The 18,728-nt window shown below is 36.9% G+C and overlaps 1 protein-coding gene across 2 annotated transcripts in view; it reads left to right on the forward strand.

Moving 5' to 3' along the window:
• Positions 1–18,728, forward strand: part of SPOCK1 (SPARC (osteonectin), cwcv and kazal like domains proteoglycan 1) — a 524,574-nt gene that overhangs the window by 313,559 nt on the left and 192,287 nt on the right. For both annotated transcript variants that reach the window (XM_060688539.2, XM_034403471.3), the window contains exon 5: positions 18,005–18,137. In XM_060688539.2, coding sequence (XP_060544522.1) covers positions 18,005–18,137 — 133 coding nt within the window. The remainder of the gene's footprint in view (positions 1–18,004; positions 18,138–18,728) is intronic.

The following is an 18,728-nucleotide window of genomic DNA, read 5'->3' on the forward strand; positions in this document are numbered from 1 at the left end:
TGAGGGAAAGAGCATTTGTCCTATACCAGGAGTGTCAAACTCAAGGCCTGGGGGCCGAATCCAGCCTGCGGGGTACTTAGATCTGGCCTGCGGGGCCGCCCTGGAAACAGCGAAGGACTGTGGTGCTTCTACCAGTGAAAATGGACTCCCAAGCTCCGTTTTCAGCTGCCATGGCCTCCTGCAATCTTCTGCCAGTGAAAACGGAGCTTGAGAGGGCTGCATGCAGCCACCATAGGTGCCCCCGACAGGAGTGCTCGGGCCGCCACAGGCGCCCCTGACAGGAGTGATGTTGAGCTGGCCATGCCCATCCCAGCCCCCTGAAGTCAAACACAACCCTGATGCGCCCCTCAATTAAAATCAAGTTTGACACCCCTGTCCTATACAGATCATATTCCTACTTAACATGGTGGGATCCACAGCATGTATAAAACTCCTCTTGTCTGTCTCCTTTTTCTAATCTTTTTCTTCTGGGTCCAGTACATTTACATTTTGACATAGAATGCTCTATGACTTTGGCAACAAGATAGATTACTTACTCCAACAAGACCAACTTCTTTCAAGGAGGCCCTCCTGGGTGATGTTACTGGTATTGCCACAGTTTTGTGCAGTGAAAGGGCTGAGGCTAGAATATACTGTATGTATTTGTTCTTTAGCAGTCAGAATTAGCCCCTCTCTCTCTTTCTTCAACTTTCCTTCTCTTAGCCACTGTCAGATCTTATAACTATCTGCTTTGCTTGCTGTGTGTGTCTGTTTTCTGGCCATGTCAGTTTTCTATTCTTCATTTGGCCTTATTATTATTACTTTGTTTCTTACCATTATTATGATCATTGGTTTCTGTTGTTTGAGCTGCTTTGGATTTGGGCATTATGATGACTATGGATTATTATTAATATTATTACTTTTTCTTATGGTTTCATTATGTTTGATTTTCTTATGGTGGGTGTTTTAATTGCATTTGATTTTATGATAAGCTGGCAAGAATCAGAATAATTCAGCATCATAGAATAAATACATAATTTAATTTTTTTATTTTTTATTTTTTATTTGATTTATATGCCGCCCTTCTCCAGAGACTCAGGGCGGCTTACAATGCATTAAGCAATAGCCTTCATACTTTTGTATATTTTTATACAAAGTCAGCTTATTGCCCCCACAAACTGGGTCTTCATTTAACCTACCTTAGAAAGGATGGAAGGCTGAGTCAACCTTGAGCCTGGTAAGATTCGAACCTGCAGTAATTGCAGGCAGCTGTGTTAATAACAGGGTGCTTTAGACCACTGTACTACCAAGGCTCTTACACAGAAGATTCTGATAGAAGACAATTATGGGAGATGAGTGACGGAAGATTTTGCTGGATACAATCTGTTGTTGTTGTGCTTGTTGTTGTTGTTGTTGTTGTTGTTGTTGTTGTTATTATTATTATTATTATTATTATTATTATTATTATTATATAGCAATGTGAAATCAGAACAACTAGTTCATTAACTGATGTTGGTCTTCCTATGCATCAAGTTCTTATTAGTGTTATTATTTAATTAAATGTTATGCTACCTGACTTCTAGCAATTCTTGGTGCTTCACAGATAAACAACATTAAAAAGAATTTTAAAAACCCCAACATAATAAAAAAGAAATAAAAGACAGCAAATTTGACAGGAGCAAAAACAACCTAAAAAGGCCTTCAGCTGCCCTTGCCAATCATGATGACTGACTGTTCTTGGGACAATGTTGTGCCATTCCAATTCTCACTTCCAGAGTTTAAAAAAGACATCATAGCCCTTCATCCAATTTTGTTCATCTTTTCTTTTTCTTTATGCTTTAATAGATATTTAAAAGATACTGTAGCACTAAGAGTATATGAGGACAAGAAGAAGGAAACAACTAGAAAAGAGGCATAGAAGTTGTATAAAATTAAATTAACTTTTTAAGATGACATTAGAATAGTGTTGCACATTCATTCGTGATTTGAGAATCATAATTAAGACTGAGTCAATCCTCAATAATTAAATATAGTGGCCAGTGGAATGTGAGCCAGAATGAGCCATTAGCAAAACTTTCTGTCTAATCGAAAAATGCTATGGCTTTTTAATGATTCAAGCAGAAGCTTATGTACTACAATCTCATCCCATTTCATGCGGCAGGAAAGCAGTAAGAATACAATGGCCTTGGTTTTCTTTTTAAACACATGAGATTTTTCATACTGAATAGTAGGTAATACATTTTCCCAATATTGATAAAATTGAAAATAGATTGACCAGAGATAAATGCACAGAAGGTGTTAGTTGCTGTTGAAACAATTTTTCCGCTCATCCACCTGCTTATTTGCAAGCATTTCCTGCTGACGATTAATCTGATCTGATACCTTGATCTGTTTGCTAGTCACCATTGTGCTTCCTAATGAATGACAGTAGGCCCTTCAGCTTGTGGATTTTAAAGTAAAGATTACAGGCTGTTTTATTTACAGCAAAATAAAGCTTCATTTTCCATGCCCTGTGATGTTCCTGTACATTCACTTATATGCAGCATGAGTGGCATACGTAAGTAGATTCACAGCATGTGTTTGCCCTTCCATTGAGAAGAGATTTGCAGTCCCAGATTATTGCAGCTGGCATTTCAGATTAGATCTTAATTTGTTTGTTTGGAATTTTGAATTGCTATAAGAGACTGGATACTTGAAAGGCATCCAAAAAAATTCAAGACATCTGTTCTTCTTCTCTAAAGAGAATGTAGTATGAGGCAGTGGGTGTTTTTTCCCCCTTTCTCCAGAAATTGCTGCCTAGATCACAGGAACTTAAAAGAAGTTTGTCTTCCCTGCTATATTTTATTTCTATATTAATGACATCATACTGGCCCTCACCAAAATAGATTTTCTTCCTCCATCTCTGGCTCATAATCCGGTCTCCATGTTAATGTATGCTGGCAGTCTGCTACCCTATCTAAATACCAAGCACAGCCAAGATAAAAACTATTCTACCAGGCTAGCAAACTCCAAATGGACAGTATTTAGCAATAGCAATAGATTTATACACCGCTTTACAGTGCTTTACATCCCTCTCTAAGTGGTTTACAGAGTCAGCATATTGCCCCCAACAACCTGGGTCCTCATTTTACGCACCTCGGAAGGATAGAAGGCTGAGTCAACCTTGAGCTGGTGAGATTTGAACTGCTGATCTGCAGTTAGCAGTCAGCTGAAGTAGCCTGCAGTACTGCACTCTAACCACTGTGCCACCTCGGCTCTGTTTTACAAGGAGAGTGCACTATTCACTGTTGTACCTGGAAAATTAACAGCAACCAAACTGTGCCAATGAAAGGCTTCCAGTATATAGGCATTTATTGCCAATTATCTTTGATTGATTGATTATGCATTGTCAAGTCAATGTCATATTTTAGTGATAAAATTAATAGACCTTTCAGTGACTCAGTTATGTATCGCTTGGAAACTCCAAGCTTCTAACCATACCCTGCAGTCATAAAAAGCTTCTGTTGTTTTTTAAATGGTAAGGGAATAATTATGTGCCTGGAGCAATCACATTATTTAAATCTCAAGGTGTTTGCTATGTGTCGTGTACACAGTACATATGTGTGTGCAAAGTTATCCCTGTCTTAGAAGCAGCTCAATCAAAATTCCTGAGATCTATAGATCTATGGGAATTATTTGCAAAACCCACCTGCATATATTAAGCCATTGTAAATACTCTTTCTAACATGCATACAAAAGTACCAATACCTTTCTTTTTTTTTAAAAAAAAAAAACCCTCTGCTTTCTTGTGGAAGCCAAAGAGATAATTGAGGCAGTAACAATAAATTAGAAGATTCTTCACCCTGTAACAGTATCACACCTTGTCTATTTTAGTCCTGAAGAGAAAATTCAAAACTGTCTCTTATAATGATCAATTATGCCTTTGTAGGAATAGTGGAATCCTTAAGTAATGTTTTATTACATTGCCTCGTGTATAGAGATATTAGTGAAAGGTATATTGCACCTGTTTTGGCAGAATTCTAATAGTCATATATTTAATCTTATGATTCTACAACCTTCACAGTGGCCAAATTCTATTATGCTGCTTTCAAAACTAGAAGTCAGATTCTGACCCAGCAACATAAATAGTCAGTTCCTGGATAAGAATTTGAGTTTCTCTTTTTGTCTGGCTTTTCCACTATCCTCTACCTGTGAGGCATATTGGCTTTTTCATTTTGCATTATTTGGTCTATGATGATAAATTGAATAAATTCATAGAGACCGTTCACATATATAGATACACACACACACACACACACCAGTGGTGGGTTGCCCCTGGTTCACACCAGCTCTATAGAACCAGTAGTAAAACCAGCAGGAGGCTCCGCCCACTGACCCCAACGTCATCAAAACACTTCTGCGCATGCGAACGAAGCGATCGCACATGTGCACGGCCCTGTTGCAAACCAATAGTAAAGGTAAGTAGAACCCACCCCTGACACACACACACACAGACACACTTCTCCCTTTCTAGCAGAAATAGCAGAAGAGGAAGAAAAGGGAGGATGGAGATGAAGGAAGGATAAAGAGTAGCTACACTAGAAAAGAAAGAAGGAAAAGCAGGAAGCACATACTGTATAAAAGTGTATAAAAGTGAAATGAGGGAAAGAGATATATGGAAAATAAAAGGAGTTAAAGTGGTGTTTAGGCATTACAAAGAAGCTAAATTTATCATAAGCAGGCTCTCCAATCAGACTGTTCTTTGGGTTAATATTTAAAGCCATTCTTGTGTTTCATCAGTAGGGTCTGCACATATTTGCACCTCTTGCTTATTCTTTTGTTTTCAACAGCTGCTTCTATCATCATATATGTGGACCCACCATCTTTATTTTGAGGGAGGGTCAACATTGCCATGAAGTGTGGTATCTGGGAGGTCACCATTTCCCTTTCTGTGAAAATTCAATAGCCAGGACCCCAATGAATTTGCTTCCACCCAGAAACCATTTGGCTGTGCTGCATTTGGTTGCTGTCAAAAAGACAAATCAGTCTTCGATCACATGTCTTTGATCTGACTAAAATAAGTTTGCCTTATCTGGGTTGCAGAAATCTGGGCCACCAATAGGTGGCAGCAGATAGAGCTTCCTTTGCTTCTTGATACTATCAAGCAATGTTTGGGGTGGGCAGGTGTTTTTGTTTGTTTTTCTGTATATTTCAGTCCAGATCTGATAGATCCCAACCTAAAAACCACAATAATTTGAAAAAGTTGCACTTTTCTAAAATAATATAATTAATGAAGGATGTCCTAGAACCAGAAATTTAGGGGAAAAAATTAAAAATCAGGCAATACTCAAGGTTTTCCAAGGTCTACCTTTACTTCAAAAACTCAGGCCTGGAAAGCATAATGATTTCTTACAAACACACCTGATGAATTTCTGCCTGATGCACTGTGACATTAGAAATATCATAAAAAAGTAATTGAATGAGCCCGTAATTGATAACTAATGGCTTACACCTGAAGTCTTTCTCCATAATTCACCTCGAGTTGACATCCCAGCACTGTAGAATGGAACATACAATACAGAATGTTCATTCAGAATGTCAAGAAATGAAACAGTATCATTTAGTAGTTTTATAGTGAACTGTTCAAAATCCATAATTAAAATTTTACTTTCTTAAGTACTGTATGAATTATGGAGAGATCAGGTATTGCCTTCTCAGAATTTGTCATAAGTTTGCCCTATAAACTGTATTAAACCTTAATGGCAAATATGAAGCAATAACATTGCCCTTTGGAATACTGTGCAACTCCTCCCAATTCCCCTAAAGAACTTTAGCTCATTACATATAAAAATGTATAGAAAAGTATTACAATTCTGGTTTAATAGATTAAATTCTAATAAACTAATATTCATTTCAGTATTCTTGCCTTAAGTATGCATCAATGAGTTATGTTTTCCAATATGATAGAAGTTCAAGATTATTGTAGTCCAATTCTAACGAATCTCAAAAAAAACCCCTAAAATAAGTATTAGTGAACATTTGCCTTTTTTTATATGACTAAAACATTCCCCTAAATTTCTAGTTGATAAGCAACTGAACTCTATATGACTTTAGTTGAAATAAATTAGTTAAGATGAGAAACGATTTCCCCTGCTTGCTGAAGCAGACTTTTGTCAGTAACAACTTCCTCCAGAGACTTCCTAAATTAATTTTATTCTACTGATGACATATTCTGCTTTTCTATGGGATACTGTGAAAAAATGTCGATATGCATCAACAGAAATTCAAGATAGAGAGAGAGAGACAGAGACAGAGACAGAGACAGAGGGACAGAGAAGAAGTGATTATAGATGGAATACTAGTTTGCTGTTATTGTATTTAATGACTTTATATTTATGCCTGTTAATGTTCCTAATTATATTAACCACCAGCATTCCTTGTTTACAACAAAATGCAAAAAAGAAATAAATCAGTTACATACAGTAACTTCCTTATAGACAGTTTAGCAAAAGATTTAACAAAAATAATTTCTGGTGATGTAGGTGTTAAACATGTACTATAATTATAGAAGTACTGCCTTTTCTTTGTTCCTTCTGCTCAGAGTGGTGCCTCCTTTCCCTGTCTAGGGGTGACGGATCAGCTTGTAAGTGCAAGTGTTCTTACAAAGCCATACAAAGAGGAATAACATTGAAAATGGCTTTTTATTTGATCCTGTCCTTTAAGTTCAACAGTCAAGGGTTGGGTAACTTTTTAGTGTTCTCTGCTATAAGCAGAGAATCATAGAAGAACAAGAAGAATGAAAAGGCGGGGAGGGTGGGGGGGTAGATTCTTTAGTTTAGAAAAATTCTACAGCTCCCTTTTAGAAAGCAAACTTAATTTTATGATTCCAACTAGGACACTTTATGACTTAAGGAGAGCTTAAAATTCTCCAGGAGCAATCTGGGAGAGGTTTTACCAGCAAAGTCAGGCAGACTAGAATTTCTCTACTCTGAATATAACAGCAGTATTTGCCTTGTCACATCCAGTCTAGAGGAGGCTCTTCCTGTACCAAGCTAATATCTAGCTTCCTTCCTTTTTCTCTATTTGCTGTTCTATACAGAGCTTATTTCCCCCTTCCTTTTGTTCCTCAATAGCCTCATTAGCAGCTGTCAACAAATTAGTTGGCTTTCAGTTAAAGGTCTTCTTGCAAGTGGCTAAAGAGAATGAAGCATTCTTATGAGTAAGCTGGTGTTTGACCACTTCACAGTTGATTGGTTTCAAACTGCCATCATTCCTCTCCTCTTGGCTGTGTCTTCTTAAGGGGTCTGTGTATTTGAAAGGGTCTTTTTCTATCCCCCTTTTTCCAGTCAGCATTCCAACTGACTATTCCACAGAAACTGAACATTCAGCATGAAGATGGCCCAGATTAACTACATATTTACCTGGAATTCAATCTAATGAATGCAGACCAAATATGTCTACTAAAACTGGATTTACAACTGAACTTACCACTTGAATGAAATTCACATATTTATGATTCTGTTTCTCTATCACGGGTGTCAAACTGGGGGCCTGCCAGTGGTGAAATGTAAAATTTGTTACTACCGGTTCTATGGGTGTGGCTTGGTGGGGGGGTAATGTGACTGGGTGAGCGTGGCCAACTTTTTTTTTCTTTTTTACTTTTAAAAGCATTTTTTCTACAACCTCTTCGGCTGAAGAGGTTGTAGAAAAAATGCTTTTAAAAAGCTCTGACGATCAGGCAACTCAGCTGGGATCATCAGAGCCTTTTAAAAGCATTTTTTTTCTACTACCTCTTCGGCCAAAGAGGTTGTAGAAAAAATGCTTTTAAAAGACTCTGACGATCCCAGCTGAGCCGTGTAATCATCAGAGGCTTTTTTTTTCTTTTAAAGCATTTGTAGAAAAAATGCTTTTAAATGTAAAAAAAAAAAAGCCTCTGATGATCCCGCGGCTCAACTGGGCATGGGGGGGCAGGGATTTCTGCTACCAGTTCTCCGAACCACCTACCGCCATCACTACCGGATCGGGTGATCCGGGCCAAACCAGGAGCACTTCATCTCTAGGGCCTGCGGGCTGGATGTGTCACATACAGCCCATGTCCACCCAGCTCCGCAAAGGGGAAAAATGTCATGAAATGTCACGTGAGAGCAAAGTAACATGGTGAGTTTGACACCGTGCTATAAATGCTTTCCTATGAGATAACATCACCTTCAACAAGCATTGTGTATAAAATCCAAGATACACTAATATGGGATGGTTCATATGCAGTCCCCAATTCTCTACCTTACCCTCCTTAGAATCCTGAAATTTGTTGTTAAAAATATATTTTTATAAAATAAAATAAATATTTTTACAAATAAAAGCACAGCTTTTATTTTATTTTATACTTTATCCACTCAAAAAAAAATGTAAATGAGTGGTAACACTCCCTTCCATGGCCCCAAATCATATCAGGAAATTCAGTGATAAGTCCTATGACTTTCCAGTTGTCTTTTTTCAGCTCCAAGAAAGTTGCCGCCCTTGTACTAAAGTCAATAGGCAACCTTCAAGATAAACAGAATTAATTTATATATTGTAAAGAGATCTGCTTGCCCCATAACTTTCTCACATACATTTTCACTATAGAAAAATTGCAGGAAGTTTTCCTCTTCTTCATGCACTTACGTCTTCTGCCATAAAAAGAAAATGACTTATATGATGTGTTATGGAGAATAATTGTTTAATGTTGTGTGCAGATTACTTTCATAGACATGATCTGAACATGTGCACCTGCATCTGGCCAATATCATTTATTCCTGATAAAATGGATCTTTTCTAAATCAACTGCCATTATACTTTTGAGAAGCTTCTTTTATTGTTTCCTAAGACAATGTTTTAGGACTATTTTATTTACCTTTTGTGAACCACTCAATGTTTCTACATGAAAGAATAATAGTAAAATAAATACATAAATTGTAAATAAAGATATAAATGAGAAGACCACAAAGAATCAAGAAGTTGAAGTTGAAAGATTATGGCATCAATTGGCCATGATGGTCCCAATGGTTATCAGCACACTGGATGCCATACCAAAAAATCTTGGACAGCACTTAAAAAAATTATGCATTAACAAAATGTCCATTTTTTAATGGACAAAAGGCCACATTACTTGTATCCACACAGACAGTATACTATGCTGATACATTATAACATTTTAGGTTCTTGGGAAAAATTCAATCCAACAGCAGTTAAAGAACCGGAAGCTATGATTTTGCATTGTTTATATAATAATAAATAACATTTATAAGAACTTTCATTAACTGAAAAGCAAAATAAAAATATATTTCCTTTAAAAATGTTGTTAATATTTGAAAGCGCAGCTAGCTTTGTAAATCACCATGTATTGGCTACATTTCAAGCAAACTATATTGTATTTGGCCTGCCAATTATAAAAGGTAAAGGTTCCCCCTCGCACATATGTGCTAGTTGTTCCCAAATCTAGGGGGCGCTGCTCATCTCCATTTCAAAGCTGAAGAGCCAGCACTGTCCGAAGATGTCCCCGTGGTCATGTGACCACCATGACTAAATGCCAGAGGCGCACAGAATGCTGTTACCTTCCCACCAAAAGTGGTCCCTATTTTTCTACTTGCATTTTTTATGTGCTTTCGAACTGCTAGGTTGGCAGCAGCTGGGGCAAGTAATGGGAGCTCACCTTGTTACACGGCAGTAGGGATTTGAACTGCCAACCTTTTGATTGACAAGCTCAGCATCTTAGCCACTGAGCCACTGTGTCCCCCCAATTATAGATCCTTCCAAATTCATGTGTATTAAACCTCATGAAGCTAAAATAAATATGTTTTATTTATGACTAATAAAAAAATGAAAAAAATATGTGGCATGATACTGAAATCCAGTTCACCTTATAATGCAAACACATGTTCATGATTGTCATTTGCACTCGTGATCTGGATGATGCATCAGTTTTGGGCACCACCTTCCTGGTTTCAGGTTTCCTAATGTGGTTTGGGAAAAGAGCAACAAAAAGCTACGTTTATCCAGGTAGACACAAAGAAAGAAGTAGGACCATGGACAGTTCTAAACTGAACTGATGAGATTCATCCTGCAATTCAGCACAATCTGGAAGAAAAACAGCTTCATAAGTCAGGAGTTCAAACAGAAAATAAACAAAGCAGAAAAAGAAATGACTTTAGATTTTTCTACCTAAATAAGGTCTTTCTGGCTTGTTCTGGTCAAATAAGTACTTTAAAAGCTCTGTGTCAATTTTGTTTCCACTGAAACAAAGTGCTGTTGCTTAAAGAGACAATATGCCTCAAGTCCCTTTATAAGAGAAGAGTAAGTCTGATCTCTTTAAGCTATGGAGGTAGTGTTGAGACTGGATCAATTGTACACCATGTGCCCAGCAAAATATTGACTTACTGCAAACACTCTTCCTTAAGAACTAACAAGACTTTCTACCTCTGTTTCATGGCAGCCTCTTCCTTTGGGACATTTCCTTGCAATGCAGAGCAAGATTCTTAGTCCCTGTTAGCGAGTTCCTACTAATCCTCTTTAATAAAAATGTATGTGACCTAACCATCTTAGAAGATGGGCTATTCTGCTGTTAATATTGGTGCTTCTATATTCTTAGGTGTTCTTTCTAACAGCTTTAGAAAGGCAGTTCAACCTACACCTTTATTCTTCATTCTTCTTTATTCACTCTTACTTATTGAGAAAGATCTTCAAATTCAGCAAACTGTTCAAATGGTTCCAGATGACTCCTACAACTGTATTTCAAAATGACAAGAAATCCAGGGGAGAGAAAATGTTATTAGATTAAAGTTCATCTATTAAGAGTACTTTCTGAAATATAAACGAGATGGAGCATAAATTATAAATTAGAGCATATGGGGAGGCTGTGTAGGATTAATTAAATCACCGGTAGAAATAATCAAAATCATTTTAGTTAGGTTCAAATAGTGTTTTGCTCATTTGTTAAAAGTCTTTTTATGAGACTTTTATGAGATGGAAATAGAATGTTGAGTTATGTACAGTAAATTACATAGATTGTGGCTGAGTTAATATATCACTCTAAACCACCGTTAATCATGATCTATTGTATCAGCTACTCTTGCTTGGATTCATACATAAACAATATTTTTTAAACCACACTGTCTGGGTTCACAGAGTGTACTAAATCTAATCGAAACAAAACATATTATAGCTTAGCTCCATAATAAAACAATTTAGTTGGCATATAAATAAAAGGAAACTACAATAAGTGAAAGTATCTATGCACAGTCAACAGTCTGTTCTGTCCCCGTCCCACACACGGACCCAACCAGCCAGCCGAGGGTTAAATAAACTCTTCAAACACTCAACGTCAGTGATAAGGAACTTGGTAGCAACTCCGTAGCTGCCTGCCAAGAACTTTTACTCCGATAACACAGACAAAAATACACACAGTTTCAATAGTCCAGTTTGTAATTAAATCCACAGCAAATAGGTGTTGTGTCCAAAGGTGCAAAGTGACTCGCCAGAGATTTAGCTTTGTCCGTCACAGAGTCCGAATGGCCACCACACTCCCTTTTATAGCCTGTGGGGTGTGGTCCAGTGACTCAGCTTAATCTCTGGCACACCTCCTTTTCTGCTGCGCATGCTTGTCTCTCCGACGCTGGCGTGGGTCCAACCACAATGTTTCTTCGTCACTATCCAATGGCTTGGAAACACCTGGCTCCTGGCCAATCTCTTCTCCCTTGGGAGACACCTGAGGCATTGCCAGAGAGGAGGGTCCTGGAGAGGGAGGCCTGGCCATCTCCTCTCCTTCATGTTCAGAGCCTTCTTCCTCCGATAAGATAGGCTCGGAGGACGGAGCCACAACACAGTCTTAGGCAAACATATAAGTCATGTATGAAAAGTAAGCTAGTGAGTCATCAGGGATAGAGGTTTGGAAGTTAGACCAACTTGGAGCAGTACTGCTAAAGTAATTACTTCGAAGCAGTGGTGAAATCCACTTACCTTCGCTACCGGTTCGGGAACGGGAGCGCACAGGAGCACGTGCACACTACGCAGAAGCGCTTCTTCTGCGCATGCACAGAGGGTAAAAAATGGGATGTAATGACATCCCGGCGAGTGGGTGGAACTTCCCACTGCCGGCGCTACCAGTTCGTGTGAGCCAGATAGATCCGGCCGGATTTCACCAATGCTTCTAAGTGTCAATTTAATGTTAGAAATACTTGAGAAGAATGTCAAAAGTCAACATAGTTCTAAATAAGAATTATATTATGATTTAAAGTGGAAGTCTCATTTCTTGTTCAAATTCAAAATTTCCTAAAGATGGGTAAACATTATTATCTCTCATAATTCTTCATAAAACACCTCCTTCAGAGATAAGTACCCAGGTCTGACTTGGGTAACTTTGATAACCTTAGACTGGCTGCAAATTTATGTAGTCTTTTTTATTAGGTCTGTTACAAATGTCTAATTTTCAGTAGAGGTATGTGAAACATTATTAATATGAACCAGTTGATCAGAGTTTGAAACAGGTTATTCTGACCTACTTGAAATGTTTTAAGCTCAGAACAGGGCTTCTTATTTTGATGTTCAACAGTTAGAGCTCTTTTTGCTTCTTAATATTGTTGGTATTGTTAGATTCTTGAGCCATTCCCCCCCCCATTTAGTTGAATGTAATTAGAAAGTCTGTACTCATAGTGGCAAATAGTAGGACAATGGAAACATAGTTGGAGAAGACATCACTGCAGAATTTCTGGTTTCATTAAGGAACTGAAAATAAAAAAAACAGTTCCATTTTGTAATCCGATAATTCTTGTGTAGCATATCTCAGTGCTACACAATATCTCATTCTCTACTTTCTTGGAGCTATGATATTACAGAAGTGAACATTTCAAGGCATCAAGTTGGTCATATGTGTACCTAATAATACTACCCCTTACTTTCAAGAGCAACTGTAAGTTGAATGCTAACTTTTTGTTAAAACATGTAGGAACCTGCAATGGGTATCTAAAAATCTAGTCTAAAATTTAAAGCAGGAAGACAAGGTGAACACTGCAAAGATGATAAAATTCAGAGACAGACAGAAGTAAAATAATAAGAACAAAAATATCCTTTCTCTCCCTGGGTTTCAGATTTGACAGGTCATACTTTGACTCAAAGCACTTACATTACTATAACTGAGCAAGCCAGAAAGATAAAGGCAAAATGAGCACACATTTTTGTCAAGCTGAAAAGACAAAACATTTATAATACGAGCAGCATTAAATCAGCTGTTACAGTTCTGAAAGTTTTGTTGAAAAGGGTATTAATGCCATTTTTAATTAAAAGATTTGCAATATTTTTCCTTGATAAAAGTATCTCGTTAGTGAACTGAGATAGCTTCTCAAGAAAATGTTTAACAGCTGGAAAAAGTACAATACTGAGGAAAGTGCTATCAAAAGTTTAAGCTGAGTCTATGCTTTATGGGTTATTATTTTAAGCCTGAAGCTTCTTGGGAGTCAAGAGCTGATCTTCTGCCACAAGCACTGCAGGGTTGGTTGAAACATAAAAATGCTTAATCTAAATATTTAATTTCAGATTAGATGGATTTCTACTAAAAGGCTATGAAACATTTCCGGTGAAGAGACTCAGGGGACACGCTAGTATGGCAACTGTAGCTGGTTCTTCCTATATTTCTGCATCTGATTTCTCTTTGGATTAAAATGCCTACAGCATGGGGGATGTAGTCCAGGATGCAAGAATATTTGCTTTACTTCAATTATTTTTTTTTTTAAAAAACTTGTTCTTAATAAAACAGAAATTTTGATTATCTAGTCAAGCACACACAGAATAATTAGCATCTGCTATGCAAATTGTTCCCCAGCAGGGTGCCACTCATCCTGCTTTCCCTTTTCCTGCAACCAGACTGCAATTTGGCTGCATTTCCTTATGGGTTCATCTTAGATATGCTATGACAATATCCATCTTTGATTATCCTTGGGTGTTCAGACAGCCACATTAACATAAAAAATGATGGATTAAAGGAAAGACTGGAGAATAAGTAGCAGACAATATAAGTAATGGCAACCATTGTGATGCTGAGAAAGAGATGGATGGTGCACAGTAAGAATCAATCAATCCTATATTGACAATATAGGTAGAGGGCCAGGATCCTTCACAGCTGGATTTCAAGGGATAGAAGCACTCAGTTTTAATCTCTTTAATATGAGGCTACCCATTGCATTTTTTCCAGTTTTAAATCATGTTTGGAAACAAATACTTTCCCTATATGTGGTCATATTCTGATGAACATCTATGTATGCTCACATGCAACTAGTTTATCAAAGGTCTACCTATAAAAGTCTTCTTTTTTTCAAGTCACCACATGAAGAAAGCAATCAGAGATTAGGAACATCTTGCAGATACAAGGTGCATTTGACTATTTGCCTTTCCCACACTCTCCCTGCCTCCACCTCGAAATACTCCATCATAAAACTAAAATGTTCTGATAGTATTTGGAGAGTACAACTTTTTAACCACCCGATTATATTTTGTGAATATTATTCATTCCATCCCTGCAATCAAAGGAGCTGATATTTACTGTAAAAAAAAAAAGTTGTTGTGGTTTGAATAAAAACCGAATGTTCAGGTTAGATTTGGTAACTGTGTGTGAGCTGCACAAATGGGTTGTAGACACTTTTTTTTCCCCAGCAAAAAAGCTACTTATGCTCTTGCAAATAGAATATGGGTTTTATTTTTTTATTTGTAAAAACATCCCTTATCGGTATTTCCAGGGAGAAAATATATTCTTAAATGATTTAAAATAACTCACTCTTAACTCCATTACTTTAGATCTGTAGAAGAAGGGGCAGAACCTGGGGAGGTGGAGTCAAGGTAGGAATCAGCCTGGAATCATTACGTTTCCACAAGTGATCCAAGTCCAGCACTCCTTTGAATTCTATTAACTCTTACCTAGCATCAATTTAGTGCTGGTAGTTAACTAGATTCTTGTTGGCTTGAACAACAAATCATTTGACTGGAATTTAACACATGACCTTGATTTTTTTGTTCTGACAAGATCCCCCCCTCAAAGTTAGTCATGTCTTCATTAATAATGGTTTATGAAGAAAAAAGATTCCTAGTGTTATCTACTGAGAGAGTAAACAGCGAACGGCTCTAATTGCAGCTTTCTGCAGTTTATGATATTGTGAGATGGTTTCATATATGGACACAAGCTTCTAATGGTGCTATTTATCACTATGACAAAGGCTGGAATAGAGGAAAGCTTGAAATGAACTGAAGTAAAAAAACTAGAATTTTGATTATTTCAGCCACTGGATACGATGTTACCTTATATAGGCGAATTGTACAGGTATGATTTGCACCCTATCAATCAAGGTGATTTTGCTTTAGAAAACCTCCTTCTGGGTGTATTCTAAAGAATTATGAAATAGTTTACTGCTACCTTAAAATAAAGTCTTTGTCTATCCTAGATTACTCTGATCAGCTATTAGGGCTATTACTGAGATTTTCCCCCCCCCCTCCAAATGCTTGTTATGATATTTATATCATAACTCCAGAGCCAAGGTGGCGCAGTGGTTAAGAGTGCAGTACTGCAGCTACTTCAGCTGACTGCTAGTTCAGCAGATCAGCAGATCAAATCTCACCGGCTCAAGGTTGACTCAGCGTTCTATCCTTCCGAGGTGGGTAAAATGAGGACCCAGATTGTTGGGGGCAATATGCCAATGCTAATGCAATATGTTAATTTGCAATATGTATTATGCTAACTTTGTAAAGTTATGCTTAGAGAGGGCTGTAAAGCCCTATGAAGTGGTATAGAAGTCTAAATAATAATAATAATAATAATAATAATAATAATAATAATAATAATAATAATAATAATAATAATAATATATTAACCATTGTTATATGCTGCATTCCAATATCATAAGGAGTGTGTGTGTGTGTGTGTGTGTGTGTGTGTACGTACATACATATATGGCAGAAACTGGGGCAAGTAACGGGAATTTACCCTGTCACACAGCGTTCAGGTCTTGAACTGGGCTGCCAGCTAAAAAGGTCAGCATGAGCCATCATGCCCCTATATATTACTTAATCTTCCACCATCAGAAATAAAAACTGTAATTCTATAAATTAAATATATGAGCAAATAATTAAATGATTATGTATTACATGCCTTTACCAAGGCACAGATTAGATCAACGTAAAGCATAATATCCCATGAGCAGATCAAATGTGTTGATGTAGATAATTGGAGATTGAAACAGTAGACCATGCACTCTGTACAGGGCTTTGCAATTATATAATACAAACATTTATTATTATATATTCAAGTAGGCCAGAAACACTTTTTAATGGCTTTATATCAGTATCCATATGTGTCAAAGGGATTTGCAAAATTTTGCTCCTTTGCCTTAACATATGTGGAAAATCCAAATCTTATATGATGTATTATTAACCCATTATTTTTCATTTAAATGGTTTTTAAAAGTTGATTTTTCATTGTAAATAGTGGCTTATTTGACTGTCTGATTAATTGATTAATTGAATTTTTTACCAGTAACACCAGTTACTGCATTTTAATGTAACTGTTGATTTAACTGCTTTTTAAGGATTGACAATCAGTTCATCATTCATGTCATTGCAAGTTTTTTTTAGTAGATAGATGGCGAGCTACCTGGAGCCCTAAACTTTTAGGTGGTACTGGGAAGATAAAAGGATATTCCAGGAGGACACAATGACCAAACACTTTCCTATGGCTGCCCAGAAAACTACTTGGCTTAAGGAGTTACTGAAGGAATCTTTTTTTTCAATATCTGGAAAAAGGAGAAAATTAATTGCCCAAAATTGAGTTTTATGATGGAATTTAATACATAATCCATGATATAGATTTGTGCAAATTATATGTATAAGTTATATAAATTATCAAGAAAAAAAGTTTAAAGGAATTCCTTAGCCACGCAGTTCTTTTATATTTATGAAACCTTAATAATAAGAATAGAACATTCTGGAAAAGTCTAGAATATTCCATTTCTTCTCTCTACCAAGGTGAACCGCCTCTACTCTTTGTCATTATGAGTTCCATTGAGCAGTTTATGAAAGTAAATTGCTGATAAATCTCAAACATGCCATTCCAGTTCCAAGCAAGCGCTAGAAACATCTCAAATAGTGTCCTGTTTAGAAAATGTTTACCTACATGAACTGCCTTCCTGATCACATAATGGGAAAATCTGAAGTACGAATGAATGTTCTGTGCATCTGTGCTGAAGAAGGAGTAAATAAGCTAGACAACTAACCTTCTGTTCTGTTTGGAGCAAAGATCCAGGTAGCTCTAAGCATGCTAACCTTTGGGAGACTTGTAGATCTGGTCTTTCGTTATGGATGGACAGTGTGCTGTGTGAACCACTGAAAATGTATATTTGGAATGTATTTGTCCGCATCATAGTATTTTTTTATTTAAATGAAACATTTTTTTATTTTCTTTTTTATAATGATAGCTGCTTTCAAATCTTTTTGCTTGGTAAATGCACAACCATTGAAATCAAATTAATAAATAACAGATAAAGACAAATTAGATATATATTATGTAAAATATTCCCATGCCTCTTTTCATCTTATCAGGATATAAAAACGTATGTATAACTATACCTCTTCTACTTGCACCACCAATATTTTCTAATTCCCTCTTTTGCAATGGTAATGGTAATAAGCAAAATTACAAATTAAATTGAGTTTGATCCATATTTAGATGCATACAACCAATTAAATCCTTAACTTTGCTCCAAAAGGTCAGCCTGATAATACTAAACAGAATATTGTGTGATGTGTTTAGAAAGCTCATCTTGTCACATTCAGAAACATCATTAATAATATTGGGGTGGCTACATTAACAACAGCTACCAGGTTACTCTTTAATTCTTTTTTGAATGTACTTGGAGGAGCCGGGATTTGAAATGAATATTACCCTACACAAAATATGGTTTGTTTTCAGTTATGTAGAGCCTGATACCTCAAAGAGTCATTTTCAGTCTCTAATCTCTCTTCTCCATATCTTTCGCAGCCTTCGGCAAAAGAAAGGAAATCTGCCCCAGAGGCATTGGGCTGGATCATCTAATTTAGTAAAATGCAAGCCATGCCCTCTGACGCATGCCAGCTCTGTTTGTGGTTCTGATGGACACACTTACACCACCAAGGTAACATCATTTAATAATGAAAACATGCATAATTCATCCATGAAAGTGTCATGAGAAATTTAAAATTACAGTATATGTATGTAGCTTTTTTGGCTTGAACTACTTGAATAATTTGTTTTTGGAAGGATTGGAGATAAGAAAAAACTTACCTTGCCACTGCTCCTTTACCAGACCACTGAGTGAAGTCAACGTTTCGCACTATTTTTAATGTTTCTAGTGGAAACATTAAACTGGAAGAGGTTTTTTTTGGGGGGTGGGAGAGGGGAGAGTTTGCAAAACTACCAGATTTGATGCCACGAGAATAATATTGATGCAAAGAAAGAAGACTTGACTGAATGTCCAAGTTACAGGAATCTTTAACTTCGTCTTGTGATACATTTCATTACCTTTCTGATGCAGCTGAATGCATTTATAGGTATGATACTGTACTGCTTCGCACTGACCATATGCATTGCCGTTGAAAATTAAAAATCTTGGAAATATAAATATAATCTGGTAGTGGAGAACATAGCCAACAGTCCTTTGCCATTCTTCAGTCAGTCTCTGATAAGTATACCACTTACTGGCATTCAGTGGGTTAAGACTGAGGCA

Source organism: Pantherophis guttatus, chromosome 2 (assembly GCF_059756535.1).
Source record: "Pantherophis guttatus breed Tessera chromosome 2, ASM5975653v1, whole genome shotgun sequence".
Lineage (NCBI taxonomy): Eukaryota > Metazoa > Chordata > Lepidosauria > Squamata > Colubridae > Pantherophis > Pantherophis guttatus.